The 19,241-nt window shown below is 47.0% G+C and overlaps 3 protein-coding genes across 4 annotated transcripts; 1 reads left to right on the top strand and 2 right to left on the bottom strand.

The window, feature by feature from the left end:
- Positions 1-1,127, bottom strand: LOC120690411 (protein SAMBA-like). Its single transcript, XM_039973051.1, has 3 exons — positions 728-1,127; positions 542-652; positions 1-288 (listed from the first exon to the last, which is right to left on the bottom strand). Exons 1-3 carry the CDS (start codon positions 840-842, stop codon positions 215-217), a joined length of 300 nt encoding a protein of 99 aa, XP_039828985.1. The 5' UTR covers positions 843-1,127; the 3' UTR covers positions 1-214.
- A 130-nt stretch (positions 1,128-1,257) lies between these two features.
- Positions 1,258-3,596, top strand: LOC120690410 (NADH dehydrogenase [ubiquinone] 1 beta subcomplex subunit 10-B-like). 2 transcript variants are annotated; one of them, XM_039973049.1, is made up of 3 exons: positions 1,258-1,642; positions 1,736-1,812; positions 3,360-3,596. In XM_039973049.1, exons 1-2 carry the CDS (start codon positions 1,357-1,359, stop codon positions 1,762-1,764), a joined length of 315 nt encoding a protein of 104 aa, XP_039828983.1. In that variant the 5' UTR covers positions 1,258-1,356; the 3' UTR covers positions 1,765-1,812; positions 3,360-3,596. The 2 variants fall into 2 exon arrangements, with proteins under 2 accessions (XP_039828983.1, XP_039828984.1); XM_039973050.1 differs by having other exon boundaries at positions 1,260-1,642; positions 3,339-3,596.
- A 12,967-nt stretch (positions 3,597-16,563) lies between these two features.
- Positions 16,564-18,097, bottom strand: LOC120692366 (inositol-tetrakisphosphate 1-kinase 1-like). The gene has a single exon (XM_039975639.1). It carries the CDS (start codon positions 17,998-18,000, stop codon positions 16,966-16,968), a length of 1,035 nt encoding a protein of 344 aa, XP_039831573.1. The 5' UTR covers positions 18,001-18,097; the 3' UTR covers positions 16,564-16,965.
- Between the last annotated feature and the right edge of the window lie 1,144 nt (positions 18,098-19,241).

Here is a 19,241-nt window from a genome sequence, read left to right as displayed (position 1 = left end):
TGAATGTGAGAAAAACAAGGCAACCTGAGTATGCAGAAGATAAGAAAGGCACACGTCATGAACACTGCCTGAAACTGAATTATCAGGAAGCAACTAAATGGTTTTAAACTGGACCCAATCATCCTCAATACTACAGAACATAAGTGGATTCTCAGCCTGCATTAATCATCATGTAGTAGGCTTCTTGCAAGTTGCAACCACCAACGCCTATGCCCTAGAAATTTCTTGTTTTCTTATATGCTTGGCCCAGTTCCGCGAGTTTCCCTTGCTGCTTGGGCAGGTAAGCACCTGATAGATACATGCCCCCATCGGGGAACAAATAAAAACTGTAAGTCAAAACCCCAACCATCACCTAGCAGCAGCACAATCAATCAGTCAATTGAATCCATAACATACAATGCACGCTGACCAAAAACACTAAAACCGTGCTACACTCAATTAGACCATAGACAGATTAAGTAATAAACAACAACAGATCATAAAACTATGTACATACTGCAACCAATTCGAGGAGAAATGCCTTGAAACTTTACCGACTTACCGGGTCTCGACACGAGGTTGATGCGTGACCGCGGCGCGGCGAACATCCAGATGTCGTCGTCGAGCGACCTCACCTCCTTTTGTAGCGCCTCCATCACCTCCGACTTGAGCTCTGCGCGGCGCAGCCGACCCCAATCGGTCAGTCGCTAGAGGCATAGGGTTTGCACGAGGAAGGGAGGCGTCTTACCAGCCACGGCCTCGTCCTTGCGGTAGAGCGCGTCGATGGAGTCCGCGACGTCTTCGGCGGCGGAGACGGCGCCTCCGCTCGCCGCCGATACGGTCGACCGCGCCGGGGAGCTCATCGACGCCCACTCCCGCCTGCTCCGACTGGGCGGAACCAGCGGCCCGCCTCTGAGCTCGGCCGCGCCGACGGGGAGCCAACGGGTTGGACGGGGAAGCGTCGGATCGTCGCTGCCTTGGCCGCCTGGTGGTGGTGGTGGGAGCGAGCGAGGGGAGAGGGGGCCGGGGGGGGGAGCGTGCGCGTCCGGCGAAAACGAACAAAGGGAGGGGATCAGTTGGACTCGCCGGCGGGTGCGGGAGGATCAGGACGGTGGACGCCGGCACCAAGGCGGAGGCGGAATCTGTGCAGAAACAGAGCGGTGTGAGCCCAACATACACTTCGCTCTGCTGGGCCTTGGCCCACTTATACTTCTCTACTGGGCCTGGGCCGGATCGAACCAGTGTCAGACTGTCAGCCACAGGCCTGGTTCGGCAAAATGGACTGCTCATCGACCCATTCAGCTTCGTCTCCCCTCCGATCGAGACGACCCCACCCAAGCGGAGCGAGCGAGCGAGCGGCGGCGGCGGGCGGAGAAGATGGTGCGGAAGGCGAAGGTTGAGTTCGACGAGCAGCCGCCGGACAACTTCGACCCGAAGAACCCGTATGGGGACCCGGTGGCGATGCTTGAGTACCGGGAGCACCTGGTGCGGGAGAAGTGGATCCAGATCGAGACCGCCAAGATCATCCGGGAGCGCCTCCGCTGGTGCTACCGGATCGAGGGCGTCAACCACCACCAGAAGTGCCGCCACCTCGTCGACCAGTACCTCGAGGCCACCCGCGGCGTTGGCTGGGGCAAGGACGCCCGCCCGCCCGAGCTCCATGGTCTGGATCCCTTCATGCTTCGTCTTGTCCGTTCGTTTACTCTGTTGAGTTTGATCGATTGGTTGATTCGGTCGTTCCTTCTCTGGCGCGCAGAGCCCAAGAAGGTCGTCGAGGCGGAGTAGCGGCTCTGCTGCTGCGGCTTCGTGTGCTGCTGTTCCTGGATTGGAGAGGTGAGGCCTGCTGAAACGAAACGCGGCTTCAAATGAAATGGTTTCCTGTCTGTAAATGTTATGCAGTAATCTGTGTGGTGGAAAGGAAATGGATTCCAAAGTTATTTGTGATGCTGGAAATACATTGCAATCACTCTCCGTGCGTACATTTTTTGAGGGGCAGTAGTAACCTGAAACGGATAACCAGAAATAAAATGGAGTATAATATAATAGAATTAATTCTAAATGGACAAGGATAAGTGCAGGAAGATTTCAATTGTTTGTATGTTTGAACTGCCTTGTGCATTTAAGCCTTTGAAAGCATGATTTCTTCATGTCCTCTAGCAAATCATTTGTGCAATCGTGGTATTGCACTACACTTGAATTGGGAAGGGAACTGGATACTTGTGGGCAGAAGTATTACCCTGTTAGGGGTTGCATGCCTGGACCTAAGATGTGTATCACACAGCTGAGATATAACTATATGTCTAAATTTCTTGATTGTACCCATATACAGTGATTATCTGTAAACTATTAATTCTATCAATGTTACAACCTTAGGTTATTTTCTGTGTGTTTTCACTAGAATTTTCCATGTGTGTTACAACCTTAGTATTTATGCTGATTTTAATCATATATCTTCTCTCTGGTGCAACATAATTCGTCAATTTTGAGCTATACTGATTGTTGATTGTGATAGGTGGGGAAACTTGGTATACCATATCCCACATATTTAGGCCTATGGTATACCCTATATTCCAATATTCGTCAATAATATAGGGACATTATGTATCCTAGTTATATCCCTGCTATACTGATTGTTGACTGTAATAGGTGGGGAACTGGTCTAGTGTGGTACTGAGATAGTGTAGGACAATGGTTACATGAAAGACTCTGGGGGCTTCAGAGTGGTGTTGTACGGAGAGTATCTAAAGATTTTTTTAGACTAATGCCAACACTGATGATCATAGCTAAGGACAAACTGAATAGCTGAAAATACTCATCAGTACTTGTGAACAGCTTAAATGACTAGAAATATAGCTGCAAAGTCTGTGCATGCTGTGTAGATATCAGTTTTTCTCAAGAACATCTTTGTATCTCTTTGTCTTTACCTGATTCTTAGGTTTCATAGAATAGTATCAATAAAAATTTATACGGATATCATCCTGTATCAATCGATCTTCTTTAATATTCTCCTGGCATGAAAAGAAAGAAGATATTACTATTCTGGGCAATTATTGCAGAATATTTGAGGTAGCTTTATTGTCTTATTTTCTAGAAATATAATTTATTGGTGCCAGAGTGCAATCTCTCGTTCGAACAATCTCTTGTTTGTTTATGACTTCAGGTTGTTGCACATTTCATGCGAACCCGTAGTCATTCTTCTCACAATGTCAGTTGCTCTGTTCCATCTATCATGACAATACTTGGTGTATTTATCTCCATCCATCATGAAAATCCTTGTCTATCTGTAGAATGTAATGATGGGATAGACAAGCAAAGGTAAATAATTGTCGTGTGTTGAACTACATGAATAACTACATCAGTCTTCTCCCATCCTTATGCAGGTGATCTGATCCTTCCGTCGAATTGAAACGAGTAACGTGGAACTGCTGCAGTTCTTTTACGTCTGAAGCTGCTGATAGACTTCAAATAATGTTGTCAAAGAAAACATTCTTGTGCCTGTACCTTTTCCTGGCCTGTTATGGAATTGAGCAAATCGTTGCTTGAACCGCCGTGCCTTGTTCTTCAATTCCTAATGTTAAGTTTATACGAAGAGTGCATTCTTTTGGTTTTACTTTCCACTTTTCATTGCATCATTGATCTGCAACGATTGGAAAGGCAGCTGTTGACTACCAGTATTTTTATTGATCGATGGTGAACTTGAAACTTTGGCTCGTCTGAACCTTTATCATGGACGCGAAGAAAACAATTACGCGAAGAAAACAATTGTTATGTCTATTATGTATGTACGTTAGCTTTGCAAAGATTGTCAAAGCTCAACATACAGGGCATCCTACATCTCATGAATTCGTGGAAGGGTTCGTGGAATATCCGTGCACTACAGAGCACTTAACCCCTCGTTTGGTCCGGAATCATCAGGTAGCAGCGAGACTTGCGCCTTGTTCAGTTCCCTTCAAAATTTTATAAGATTTCACATCATATCGAATCTTTGACCGCATATATGAAGTATTAAATATAGCTAAATAAAATAACTAATTACACAGTTTGTCTATAATTTGCGAGACGGATCTTTTGAGTCTAGTTAACCCATGGCGGGACAATAATTACCAAATACAAATAAAAATGCTACAGTGCTTTATAGATTCATTTTATTATGCATCTAAACAAGGCCTTGTGCTTGTGCAGCAGCAGCGGGGGGTACTGCTTGATCTTGTCACCTCCAGGGCGAATAGGGCAATACGGCAATAGGCGCGGCCACCGAGCAGGTCTCGTAAAATATCCAAACCTATTAAAAATCCATATGACTGGTTTAGAATTTTGCGTGTGGATATACACTTTACTAATTTTTATCATAATCAACAAGTTTAATATAATATGCCTCAAATTTGTAACATATAGAAACGCATGATGAGGAAGAAGTTCATTGTTCACTAAAAATTACTAGAGCAAATAAAAATAAAAAGTTCTATATTCAAATGATCATAATACCATGCAAAACCACAAATCTATCGTATGCATATATAAATACTACAACTGCAAAGTAGCAACACTCTACCCGCCACCAAACCATTTAAGATTCACCAAAATAAGAAGTGAGGTCGAATGAATGTTAGTTTATTCTATTCACAAAATAAAGTAAATAGATTGAATGGGGTTCAAAAAAATCAATGAGTTTCCATGTTCGGATATTGTGGAACAAACCCGTGCCTATAAATCCAACGGATAGTATTTTGAACCCATTAATAAATCTACGAATCCAAAAGTTGGCCCAAATCTGTAGCCCAATGGTGTCTCGCCCGACTCTTTCTTTCTCCCGAACTCTCTGGTCTCTGTTTGAGAGCGGCGAAAGCAAGGACGTCGGTCCCCGCCTGACAGGGCCGGCGATCTTCCTCACCTCCGATGGCCCTTTGGGCTTCGCGAGGTGGTGGAGACCGCTGTGCTCCTCCCGGTTGGGGGTGGTACTCCAAGTAGTTCTAGGGTTAGGGTTATGTTTCCGGCGGCGGCGTCAAGGAATAAGGTCCTCTCGAGCTCTCCCTCGCCTCGTCGGTGCTTCACTCCGGTGCCGGCGGCGAGCTCGTGGAGGAGGATCTCCCTGCGTGGAGTCCCTGTACAGGAGTCTATTGGCGGCGGCTCGTTGTCCTCGAGGGGCGATGGGGGCGCCGGCTTTCTACTTCATAGGTACGGAGGTGACTGCTGGTTTTGCGGAAGACAGGTGGTTGGATTGAGCTCGAGGTTCCCGCGGTGGCAGTCGTCATCGTCGTCGTGGTTCGATCCAGATCGAGGGTGCTCGGGGTGCGGCCCCGACCGACGGGCTTCAGCCTCATCTCGTTCCTAGGAACGAGTGTCTACTGTGGCTTCTATCAAAGCGTTTGCGCAATGGTGCTCCCTCTGATCTGGGCGGCGGTGGCCGGAGCTGGCGATCCCTGTTGGTGGGGATTTCTGGAGCATTCGGTGCACATGGGGTCTGGGGACTTGATTGCAATTTCTATTTTGTTGAGGCCCTTTGTGTTAATTGGGTGGTACAGCTATCTCATGTATCTTTGTACGGTGTACCTGTTGTACTGGTCTTTGTATGTTTTCCTTAACGTTTAATACAGATATGCTTTGATCAAAAAATAATAATAAATCTGTAGCCCAATGGAGTAAAATTCATGAGTTTCGGACCTTTGCGCTGGACCATGGGACGCTGAACCTGCCGCCTCCATGATCCCTCCAAGATAGGCCACGAGAGGCCACCACCTCCATTCCTGACAACGCGGATCGAGCTTGATTCCATCGTTTCTTATTTGGGCGGTATTTAACTATTTGCTATCCTTACGAATTGCACCTGCTCGTTTGCCATCCTTCCAAATAACACTAATATTTTGCCATCGTTCTGTTGCCGAAACTAATATTTTACCAATTTCACCCATGTGGCACGCCAGATCGAGCCATGTCACCTTGGCCGCGTAAGACGTGTGAAATGACCCGTGTGCCCCTGATTTAACTCAGTATCAAGTGCTCTCTCTCCTCCAACTTCTATGACCAGTGGGACCCACAGTTCTTCTTCCACCTCGTCGTCGTCTTCTTCTTCCTCTACGCACCCCTTTCCTCCGACGAACCACAAGCCTCAGCGTGTTCCGCCGCATCCGTGCACCTGCGCCCCCGGCCCCGGCTCTCCCCTGGTGGAGCTCGATGAACGGCCCCACGTCTCTTGTTGCCCATCTGCAGCACGGTTCCTTGCAGATCTCGTCCTCGTGGAGATCTGGCAGCAAGCCCGCAGCCCTTGCTTGTGCACTCGGCATGCCCCTTGCTTGCACTGTTGAGTAAATCAAGAGGCTCCTCCACGCGCCCCAGCTCCGCAACACAACTAATGATTTCATTGTAAACATTCCGTTCCGGACATCTGATTTCATTGTAAACAATCCCGCACTTGGACATCTGATCATTGTGATCAAGAACTCTCATTGCACGGTCGACCAATCCGTTCTGGCATAAGGAGTGGACCATCATACCAAACGTGAGATCATTTCGGGGGCATCCGCTCCGGATCATCTCTGCGACGAGCTCATCGGCATCGTTCCACTCCTTGGGAGCAGGGTGCTGCTGGTGTACGAGTTGGGGGCCAGCGGCATGCCGTCGGACGCCGCGTGGTAGGACAGCATCCGCTCCGCGTCGGCGAGCCAGCCCAAGCGCGGCAGTACCCCGCGCCGACGGTGTTGCGCGCGACAGCGTCGGCGGTGCCCGTGCGCTCGGATGCCCCGAGCACGCGTCCGGCGTCGTCGAGGCGGCCCGCGGCGCAGAGCTTCTTGATAAGGATGCAGGGGACCACGGCGGGGCGGTCGGTGTCCCGCATGGACTCCACGAGGAGTAGCGCGGCATCGAGGTCTCCGAGGCGGATAAGGTGATGCACGCGCGAGGCGGTGCACGGACAAGGCGGAGCGCGCTGAGGCTTGTGGTTCGACGGAGGGAAGGGGTGTGACGAGGAAGAAGATGACAGGGGCACATGGGTCATTTAACATGAGTCTTACACGCTGGCAAGGTGATATGGCCACGTCAACGAAATTGGCAAAATATTAACTTCGGCAACAGAAAGCAACAGGAAGCTGGCAAACAAATAATGTCATTTAGTTGAAAGGATAGGAAACGAACCGGTACAATCTGTAAGGATGACAAATAGTTAAATATCCACAAATTCGGGGATGCTATAGATAGGATGTTCGCGTCGGATGCCCTTCTCAGCAGCGCCTGCTCCCGCCTCCGCGCGGCCCCACCAGCCTGCTCCACCGGCTGCGGCTCGCCCACCCCTGCTCGATTGCGGCCGCGGCGGTGCGGCGGGGGCAACGGAGCTCAAGGCTCGCACGGTGGAGCTCGCGTGGCCGGGCGCAGACGCGGGGGAGAGCTCACCTAGCCAGCGGCGCAACCCGCGCTGGAGCTCGAGCTCGCCCTGCCGGCGGCGTGACCCCGCAATAAAGCTCTGGGGAGGCGGCGCATGAGGCCACACGAGCTCCCCCGATGGTGTGACCTCCCCGGCGGCAAGCTTCCCTAACGACGCGACCTCCCCGACAGCGAGCTCCCCGCTCGCCATCATCCTCTATTTGTTGTTAGGGTTTGTTGCATGTTGCAAGAGTAATTTCACATATTTCAAATATTTTATAGATGTTGCAAGTATTTCAGGTGGATGTTGTAAAAATAGATCTGGATGTTGCGATGATGTATGTGTTTCATATGTATGTTGCAAGTGTTTTAACTGGATGTTGAATCGAGAGATTTATAATATTCCATGCAACATAAAACAGATGTTGCGGCTTTTTTTCTCTCATCACTGATGGATGGATAATAAAAAAATTTGATATACTTTTGATGTTGCAAAAACTGATTTTCGATGTTGCATATGTTAAATTTCTATGTTGCTAATACTAACTTTGGGTGTTGCATGGACCGTGTGATAGGAGATTATCTTCTCGGATGTCGGGGCGCTAATACGGCCGTCTCAGCTTGTTGCCAGACCACGTGGCCGAGCAGCTCTGCAGATCAACCATAACTTTATGGGTCTATATCACCTCGCGGTTTCTCGCACCAGAGAAATATCCTTCTGCTCTCTCTCTCTCGCCGCTAGCACGCCAATATTATGAATCACAAGCTCAAACAACAAGAACTAGACAAGATGCTCATAAAACACATGAGAAATGAACCTAGCCATGGGGAAAAGTTTCAGGTTGAGAAATTGATGTTATGTCATTCACACTCATCAAAATATTATGAATTGAAGATTGAGTTCGAAATACAAATGGACATACGCTTGTAGAAAGGCTATATATAATATAGCGTTCGCAATATATATGACCGAAATGTAAGTCCCTATCCTCATGTTAGTGTTATATTGTGACTAGATATTATGAACGCGGTGATACTAGTAGATTTCCCGGGAATAGGATATTGGAGGCAAACAATGCACTCTAGATAATATGAACCGTGGAGCTCAAAGTGGTGGAAAAGATGAGTAATTCTAATGGATTCCGGCAGGCAACCTCAAAGAGGAAGGCTGCATGCTACATACATACCAAAGACTTGAGGATTAGTGGCAGAGCCAGGGGTGGCCAACAAGGGCCATGACCCCTCCCAACTCTGCAGATTTGCAGCATGTAGCAATATTCAGTGAAGGGGAAAAGAAAATTAGTGTAGGTCTAACTACTCACTACGTCCTCATGATCTCAGTTCATGGGTTGTAACCTCTTAGTCCCACAACCTTTCATTTTGCATCCATCAAGTCAAGTGTAGTGCTAGCCCGCTAGCCCTTTTTCTTGGTTAGAGGATTGTTGACGTTTTCAAGCGTCACTACTAGGTTTGTTAGTTCCCGGCAACGGCATTAGAAAGTTTGTTGACACTTCTTAGCATCACGAATAAAATTCGCAAGCGCACGAAATCGTCGGAGATTTCACCCAAGAGTATTTCTGGGTATCGTATCCACAGGGAGCATGAGTATATTATCTAAGACATGAATTCGTCTAAGGACACCACACTACAGAAGAGATAAGGGGTTGAGAGGACTTCTAAGGTTCAGAAAAGGTAAGATAGAGCAACTAGTTATTTACTTCGGGCGCCATCTTCGTCTGCTCAGACTAGAAGTTCTGGCATAGGCTACTTTCACACAAGCGAACATAGACGGTTACTGGGCTCTAAACAGGGCTGTCACCACCTGCAGACTACTTCTACAAATCGTGGGAGGTGCAACAATCAACAGGTAGAATTTAGTCTCAACACCACGTCTACACTATCCTCTACTAACTCTAGAGCTGATCAGGAACATCCTTCTCTATCCTGAGTTCTACTATAGAGGCATCCACTAAACTAGCAGACTATTAATCCCCTAAACAACTAGTGGTTTCGACAGTAATTCTTAGTACTACTCCTTAGCACTACTTACCCGAGCTCTACTTAATTTAGAAAATAAAGCAAAGAAAAGGTCACGAACACTTACTATGATTGATAAGCATCCGTCGAGGTACAAACTGGAGAAGAGCGCCGGGGGCCAACCGACACCGACCCCGACTCCCCCTCACTCTCGTAGAGATACAAGATGGAGAAGAGAGCCGACATTCCGGCGCCCCTCCGGCATACCTCTACCCCAAGATTCTAAACTCTAAAAGAGAGAAGAGAGTGGAAGTGTGAGATGCTCCTATTCTTACCCGCTCCCCTCATATTTATAGGGGTGAACAAGACGTAGTGAATTAGCAGGGAGGCATTTGGAACCGCCTTACGAAAACACCCAGGAAGCTGCACGCCAAAGGAGAGAGTCGGTGGCGCCACGTCATGGTCGGACGAGCATGGTGCTCGACCGATCGCCACGTGTCCCCGTTTGCCTCCGTCTTTCCCTGGGAGACTGGTAGGTGGGCCCCATGGTCAGTTGTGCCTGCCCCGGCTGTTCTTATGTCGGTTTAGGTGTTCTGGTGGGCCCGTGGATCCTTGTAATCGCGCCTGATTGGTCGAGAAGATATTCCCATTGATTGATGGTGTGTCACCTTGTTTATGGTTGTGTTTCTTCTCATGTGTGGCTGTCAAGTGGGCTCTTTTAATCCTTGTGCTTGGTCGAGCATTTATACTTTGGATCATTCTTCCTAGTTTTCTATATTTTTAGCTCAAATTCAACTACACACATTTTCAGACCGGCATCTGTGGAATTTATTAATAAATCATTCTATGCTAGCATTTATTCCCTTTTATGCTCTTATTTTGCGCTATAGTTGACGGTCAAAATAAGTCGAAATAGACTTCTTTCAACAAGTGCAAAAGATCTTTGTTTAGAATGAAATGCATGGTGCAGATAGCAATAATGAGCATGGCACTAGAAAAGCATTATCATCAACGTTGCTTGCTCATATATAGCAATGGCGATGAGATGCATGATGCTAGAATGCGATGGATAATGCTAGTGTTTTAGAATGAGATGGAGTCTGGAAGATGCGGCGTGAGTAAAATCAGCACTACAATAATGGTGATTAGAAGTAGGGGAGGCTCAATCTTCAGCCCTTTCGGATGGGTGATTTTTTCTGGCTGGTACTGTAGCAGCTGATTTTTTGAGAGGACAGGCACTGTAGCAGCTGATTTTTTTGTGAGAGGGCAGGACCAGCCAGCCAGCCCATTCAGGGCATCCGAACGGGGCGCTTATTGCCATCTTTGTTTTTCATTTGCTTTGCTGTAAAGTAATGTTTATTCTAAGTTGCTGCCTCGAGTGACGAGGACCAAATACTATAGCGCGAAGAGGGCCGCCTCGAGGAGCCCTCCGCCGCCACAAGGAGGGCCGCCGCCGCGAGGAGGGGTGTGCCGGCGGGGGAGGAGGAGGGACGAATCACCATGGCCCCGTGCGGAACTTGCCGCAGCCACCATGGACCCACCACCTTCGTTGCCACAATGGCCACACGTGGGCCTCCGCCTTCTCCGCCGCCATGGCCCCATGTGGATCCGGTGAGGGAGGGGGTGGGAGGAGGGCTGGCACGGTGGGGGAGCGGGATGGAGGAGGGCCGGCGCGACGAGGGACGAGGGCCGCACGCATCCGGCCACCGCCATGGACTCGTGCAGATCCGGCGAGGGAGGGAAGGAACGAGGAGGGAGGAGGGCTGGCACGGTGAGGGAGGAGGGAGGATGTGCGTAGAGGTGCAAATTGGAGACCCTCAGGTGCACCTATTCAGTTTAAAATTTTATTCTAACTCTTCAAAATGAGATCTCAATTTGAAAAACTAGTACAAAATTTTAAACTAAAGAGGGTTGGAGGGACACATAAAGGTCACCAATTGACACCTCTAGATGTGCACAGTGTGGCCGGTGGGGACTGGGGGATGGGGTGAGTGGAGAAGAGAGGAGGAGGAAGAAAAAGAATAAAAAATCTGATGCGTGGGTCCCAGCAGCAGTAGTTGGTATAGAGGATGTGATATAGAGTATAATGGGTACGGAAGAACTGGGTATAGAGAAAAGAATTTTGATGATCAAAATTGAATATATTTTTAAGGATAAAAATAAAGTACGACGGGTGCGGATCACAAAGCGAAAAAGTGGGCATCCCACTTTATTAATGAGAGTGAGGTTGCGGACCCAACATGCTTTGAACAATGTAATATAAGATAAATTAATGAAGAGGTAATCTTTTTGCTATCTCTTATATGAGGTGGATAATCCTAGAGTAGTGTACCGTACTACATTGCTGATGGATTTTGTGCTCCTTTAAATTCGAGCTAGTCAAAGGCAACTTCACGCCACATGTCCCCTGCAAAAGTGGATCGTGAATGGTTTAGGTTCCCAAAAGTTATCCTACAATATCAATCACATCGAATATTTGAACACATACATGGAGCATCAAATATAGTTGAAAAAATAATTAATTACATAATTTAACTATAAACGATGAAACAGATCTTTTAAACCTAATTAATTTATTATTAGACATTAATTGTCAAATAACAACGACAGTGCTACAGTGCTAAAATTCAAAAAAAATCGCAGACTAAACAAGATCTTAGTACTTGCTGCTGTCCACTCATACATGCATCGCGATGTTGCGACTGTCAGGGGAAATGGATGATCAATTGGTGTGTTTATAGCTGTAAAAAGCATGAAGCTGTAGAACAAATCATGCATACAAGGTTTGGAAACAGAAATGGTTGCAGGGCGGATGTCTCTGCTACGCCCATTTCCATGGCCGCAGTAGTTATCAGTGTGATATAAACTTTAAACTTTCGTGATGTTGTGGCACGCATGATTGCAAACATGAAGCAATCATAGGTTTTTCCACAAGTTTAGATGGGATATTGGAGCAAAACAAAGTGCTTTTATCATCTGGTGCCGAAGGCCACAACATTTGGCACAATTACTACAGTCACTTCCTCGATGGAAGTACAGACACGATATCATGTTCGAGGTGTTGCCACCGTTCCCGCCTCGCCTGCTACTTGAAGAAAAGATCTGGAGGTGCAAATTACCTATTTTTTTTTATGAAAAACCGTCTGAAAAAACTCACATTTTACCACACTTAAATGTAGCAGCTGTGACAAAGAGTGACAAAGAATTTAATCGACACACTTTTTCTTACCTAAGGAAATTTTACCACACTTTTTCTCGCCTATGGCATATAAAGCCTAAAAGAATCTTGCTTAACCTTGATTACCAACCAAACACCTACCAACTTAATCAAACTTACCTAAGGTTAGAAGTGGCATAGTGTGGCTAGGAATCAAACACCCCTGATCTATGCTGGAAACCTGATTTGTAGTAAAACTATGCTCGACCTATTGTTTTTTGAGCTTGCAAAAAGCTTCTGAATGAATGAATTTGGTGGGATCCACCCCGTTCTCTAAAATCGTTCTAAATCTTAAACTTCCACCCAAATTACACAAACGAGTCCGGCACAAAACTGGACAAGCCAATCGTGCATAGGGGTGGTGAAGGATGTTAAAATTTAGCTTAGATAATTTAAGAATCAGGCTCCAATCTTATATAATTTTAAGTTAAAAATATATAAAAATTAAGTTAGATTATGAAGAGATCACTAAGAATTGTGAAGAGATCAGTAGAGCTGGATCATCTTAATAGAGCTGTATCATCTGAATCCTCGGTACATGCACGGCAAAAAGCAACTTCTCCGTCTCTTGGGCTCGACGACGGCTCGTCAGGCGAGCTGTCTCCCGTGCGCTTCCGCACCCACCACACAAGGAAAATGCAATCACTTGGTTTATCATGAATAAATGGTTGCATTTGGAAGAAGATCAGGAGGTTGCATATTGGTTGATACTTGCTACTAGGCACCCACGCATGCATCGCGCGATGTAGTGACTTTGAAAGGGGAAATGCATGACGATCTATCTGGTGTGATTATTTTGGGAAACGGAGAAGTGGTATAATGTGTGCCGGTGAGCCCGTTCATATGAACCCGAACACAAGCGCCCGGCGCTATTTCTTTCTTTTACTGCCTTCTCTAAAGATTTGTGCAACAATGATCTAGATCAGATCAGTCATTGTACATTTCCAAAGTTGTTTGAGAATGACTGCAGCAGCAGGGGCCCTCAAAAATCCATAAAACAAGTTACAGGGGAGCACTATTATTGGTAGTCCGTTAGAAATGCTCTAGGCATCACAAAGAGCATTATCCTCTGATCTGGGTGGAAAAGGAAAGGCAGCTAGGTCGCAGAGATATCGAGCTCCGCGGGCAAGGGAGGCAAACCTTTTCATAAATTCAGGATGCTCAGAATTTCATGGAAACCTGTCTGCAGCGCACTGCTCGCGGCAAGCTGAGAGCCTGGGGCGCTAGCAAACCGCTCTAGAGTACGAAACAAACTGAGAAAAGAAATGCCCATAGCCGCCAACAGAAAGCGAACTATGCACCGAAAGCAACAGAGAGAGCGAACTATGCACCGAGAGCAGTCGAGAGATGCCCATAGCCGCCAAACCAATTAAACGTAATAAGGCATATGCATATCAATCCAGCGACATTGCTATTTACTACTGGCAAGACAACCAACAGGGGTAAAACAGAAAAGAAATGTTTTTTAGTGTTAAAGTACTTTCCATTAACGTAACGACGCAGCGAGATCGCTGGCCACCATCATCTCCACACCTGGCGGCGTACTGTCCCGTGCCGTGGGCACATTTGAAGCACAGTTACAGAAATGAAAAAGCATCTTCAGTTCGTAGATCAAGCCTCCCGTTGCTGCCAGGCGGAAGTCATCCGATTGAAGAGCTTGTTTCAACATCATCGAGTCTGTCTCGATCACCGCATTCCCCATCCCACATTCTGCTGCCACCCTGACTCCTTCACAGCATGCTGTTACTTCCGCATGAAAAGCATCAAGAAGGCATGAACTCCTCCATGCACCTGCTCGAGCCACTTCACCAGCATCATCCCCCAACCTCCGTCACCCGACGTAGGATGATATGCCCCATCACACATCACAGTTGATCTTCAGCTGATCCCCTATCGGCCGGTCAGCACCAATGTTCCTTCTCCCTCGCACCTCCCACCTTTACGGATGAAAGTGGGACGGCCCCGTACCAACCGACACTGTATTTGATTTTGTTAGTTTCATAAATATAGGAAAATTACATACTGACCATCAGCATTTTCCGTATTATGATACCAATTCCGACCGTTTTCATCCCTACCCACCTCCTGTGCTGAAATGTTTAGGTATTCATGAGCATTTTGGCTACTGATAAACGCCAAGTCATCTGCCAGTCTCGTTCTTTCTCCCTCCCGTACCCTGTTTCTTTCCAACCACCACTGCCACAAGAGGAGGCTGACGACCGATATCGGTTTGTTACAGATGTATTCGGATCTCAGGTCACCACCTGAAACCACCTATATCTAGGACAACTCATCGGCCTAGACTCAATTTCTCACATTCGAAACTCAGCTGAAAATGGAACTCCAGAAAGCACCAACTTCCACAGAGGTATTGCTTTCTGTTCTGTAAATTAAGACATGTTGATACGCAGTACTGTGCATAATAAAAAAAATCCAAAAACTTTATAGAGAAGTAGTAACACATCAGCAATGGAGGATCCATCCCAATGTCAGCAAAGACCATTGATCTGAGACAGGTACTGACTAAACATAATCTGCATATTACCATATCCAAAGCAGAACTGAGACAGCCAGGCGGCTAAACTGCTGGAAACAGAGAAGTAACTGATATTCAGCCATCCAGGGGAACAAGGCTCGTGAAATTGCATCCTAGAGTATACTGTATAATGTGAGTTAACTGGTGCCAAGTTTGACACAACTAAATCCAGATGCATTCTCCTCACCAACATATAGGGATCCAGTTTTATGGCAGGGGCACTAGCATGATAAATTGCCGAGTTTGCAAGTAATTTGTTTGGACCATTCGCAGCAACATACAAGCAAGGCCATTTCCTAATGTTTTTCCCCATTGCTTAGAACTGGAAAGAGTGACTACTGTCACTGTGCAATCCAATTCATGGCTCTGAAAATGGAATGTAAAAATTCACCCTACGATTTTTTATTCAACTAGCAGGAATGGACTTAGGTCCAGAAATAAGATAGAAAGATGAGGTGATAAGGAACACAAGAAGATTACAAACTAGAGATGGTAAACTGTAGTTCACAAGGATGGTAAACTAGATGTTAGCTTGTTAATATCATATTTGATGACAGTCCCCTAAATGAAGCTCATATGTTCGGAGTCCAAAATCCTAATAACTCCAGGAATGTTAATATTGCAGCCCTCCAGTAAAAAATAGGATTCTCAAGGCCTATTATTAATTTCTACATTACAATACACTTAGAATGCAAAACGAACAAAAAGTCGCAGTACCATTTAGGCAGTCTAGAATTTTTTATTTTGCTCACTACTACTGCTGCAATTGATTCAAGGAACTAACAGAAGATATCAATGACGTAATGTGGCTGCTAAATCCTTCCCAACTATTAATCCTTGCAAAAATACTATTTTTCAACTCCAACCACACCCCATAAAGAAAATATGAACATGAAACTTGCCAGAATATTAAGGAATGATGTGTGCATCAATCAGCTTATGTCGACAAAATACGGATAAGAAAAATAGGAACACATACCAACTTGAAACAATCTGTATTATGAAGGACTAAAAAGGCACGGATTGTTGCTATACAACTTTTTGCACCATAACGAGTAATACCCCATGCTGATAGGCCAAGATTTCAAAAGAGGTAAACACTCAAACAACTGGCGCAAGTGCACTCTGTTAATTCTTGTGAATTGATATACTATTTTTCTCTGGTCTATGACCAAATCTATCAACAAAAAATCAACAAGTGGCACAGGTAATTCTTTTGCCACACATTCAACCTTGTGGGCATATAACAATAGCTGTTGATGAACCGGTGCCATAACAAAGAGTTTCTACCGTGATTCCACATGCAAATAAGACGGTAGCATCAAAAGGACAAACAGATGCATGGTGATCCACTATATAATGAGAAATAATCACCACACGCCACTGCAGTACCACTAGGATTGGGATAGGCACAACATGGGTTGGCATTTGATCGTGAATGATACTGATGCATTCTCTAGATTCTTGCTTTTAACTAACAAAAGTAGTTTCAAATTTCCAGTTAGGCACAGAAAGCACAAGGCAATTGGGTTTGATTAAAGAAGCTACCCCTGCATTTTTTGAGCTGCAGGAATGGATACTGACATTGGATTGCTATTCATCCATTGCTCAAGAACAGAAGGCTTGCATATGGAGAGCACATTTCTCATTAGAATTCCGGATTGAGTTATGTCCCTCTCTTTTGTTCTGACAGACTAAACTAGATGAACAGACTTCCCAAGAAAAAACAGCAAGATACCTAAACAACTGGTATGGAAAGAGTTAGGAGAAAGGATTTACACAGCACGGCGCAGGTCCTCCACATGCTGCCGGTTGAAACCCAACTAAATCCCCTCATCAAATTCTGCATCCAGAACCAGCAGCATTCCCAAGACACTTGCAGTTTTGCAATCAAACCATCGTCTTATTTCACCGAGACATGGTTTCTCCCCTTCTCCTCCTGGACCACATCATCCTCCTTACATACCATCTCCCAGAAAAAATCAGTAAGGACAGTCTCATATCCCGGCATCTTGGCGTAGCCCGGGAAGTAGTTGATGTCAATGACGAGATAGTGGTCACCGGTGGCGCGGACGTCCCGGATCATGTCGAAGTTGAAGAGTTGTAGGCCAAGCGCGCGGCGGAGGCCACCCGCGATCTGGTTGACGAATGCGGCGGGCGGCACGACGGCGTCCTCGAGGCTCTTTTCGCCGTAGTACTCCTCCGCGGTGCGCTCGTTGGGGAGGTTGGAGACCTGAGAGAAGGAGACGGATCCCTCGGCGGACGCGTCGTCCCCGGGGGACACGTCTGGCAGGCTGCGGCGCTTGACGCAGGTGACGTGGCCGCCGACGACGTAGACCTTGAAGATGACGCCGCCGTGGTTGACGAACTCCTGGAGCACGAGCGGCGGGCGGAGCTTGGCGAGCCCCTCGCGGTGGTAGACGAGGGACATCTTGTGGGACTTGGCGGTGCCGTCGGCGACGAGGGGCTTGGCGATGAGCGGGAAGCGGAGCGCGGCCAGGAGGCCGGAGTCGGCGAGCGCGGCGGCGTCGTAGACGACGACCTGGCTGGGGATGCCGAAGGTGCGGTCCTTGTCGGCGGCGTGGTCGAGCTCGGAGACGACCTGGAGCATGGAGATGCGGTTGTGGAGGCGGTCGATGGCGTGGGGCGGGTCGACGACGGGCACGGCCGGGTGGCGCGCGGCGAAGGCCTCGAGCTGGGCGCGCCAGCCGTCGCCGTAGAGCTTGTGGATGAGGAGGTGGAAGGGGCCCTGCTCCGCCAGGGGCCGCGCCGCATCCACGGGGACGAGGTCCATGCCCCGCGCCGCCGCGCGGGCCACCAGCGACGGCTGGATGAAGCTCTGCTGCTTCTTCGGCGCGAGCGCGTACCCGATGGCGTAGCGCGGGGGACGCTGGGTGTCGCCGGAGGAGGGCTCGGCGGCGGCGGCGTCGGAGGCCATGGGGGTCGGGTTCGGGAGGGATCGATCGATCGATGGAGATCGAAATTTGTTGGAATTAGGTGGCGGTGGATAAAGGGGCAGGATTAAAGCGAGCAAAGCTGCGGCACGGATGTGATGCCTTGGCTTTTATAAGCAATCCCCACGCCTTTCTGTTTTCGCTCGGTGGACCGGGTTCTCTATGGACTGGGTTCACCTACTACTCGCCCAGTCCTCCGGTGAACATCGAACATAGTACTGTGCTAAACTGCTGGCCTCCTTGGACCACACCATACTGGTGTTGAGAAATCGATAGCCATGAAGATGGTGTTAATCATATACAGTTGCACACGTGGGGTTTTCCAAACTTGCAATAATTAGCTTGTAAATATTTCCTATTCAAATATTATATTTTTTTTGTTAAGTTACAATATTTTAGTTATTAGAGCTTCATTGTGACAAGAGTATTCTAGTTAAGAACTTTAGATAGTGTAATGAGAACTTGGTAATATGTTTCCATATTCAACCTCTAGCCAAATACATAGAGGATACATAACATGTTACATGTTTATAGGTGGCTCTATCCAGTGGCGGAGCCAGGGGGTGCTGGGGGTGCTCTAGCCCCCCTACTCCCATAGAACTCATGGAGCTCCCAACATTTTTCAAGCATGAGTGAAAAAGAGGAAGAAGAAAGGAGGAGGAAGAAGAAGAAAAAGGAAAGAGGGAGGAAGAAGAAAGGAAAATGAGCCCCCCTCAATTTAAATCCCAGCTCCGCCACTGGCTCTATCCTTCTTCCGCCTCTTACTCCACATTCACATCATTTTTGTTTTTTTCTTATTCCATATATACACCCCTTCTCTCTCCTCTTCCAGTGGAGTTCCTCGACTATATGGGAGCTAGAGGTCCTGCAGTGATCTAGGCACCTATTTGGATTTTGGATGACTCCTAATATATAATTTCGAAAGTCATAAATTATGTATCACTTTCTTAGGAAAAAAAACATGCTATTGCGAGATGGTTTGATAAGGCTTATGGGAACAATATGCTAGCAATAAACGAATTTTTTTCCACCGAACAGCTAGAAAAATTATGCAGACTCATGGATCATTATTATTCCCTCCATTCCAAAATGTAGGTCGTTTTGGCTTTTCTAGATTCATAGTGTTTGCTATGCATCTAAATATAACATATGTCTAGGTACATAGCAAAATATATGAATCTAGAAAAGTCAAAACAATCTACATTTTGGAACGGAGGGAGTATTA

Source organism: Panicum virgatum, chromosome 9N, assembly GCF_016808335.1.
Source record: "Panicum virgatum strain AP13 chromosome 9N, P.virgatum_v5, whole genome shotgun sequence".
Taxonomy (NCBI): domain Eukaryota; kingdom Viridiplantae; phylum Streptophyta; class Magnoliopsida; order Poales; family Poaceae; genus Panicum; species Panicum virgatum.
Note: the sequence above shows the minus strand (reverse complement) of the source record. Positions and strands in the feature narration are given on the sequence as shown.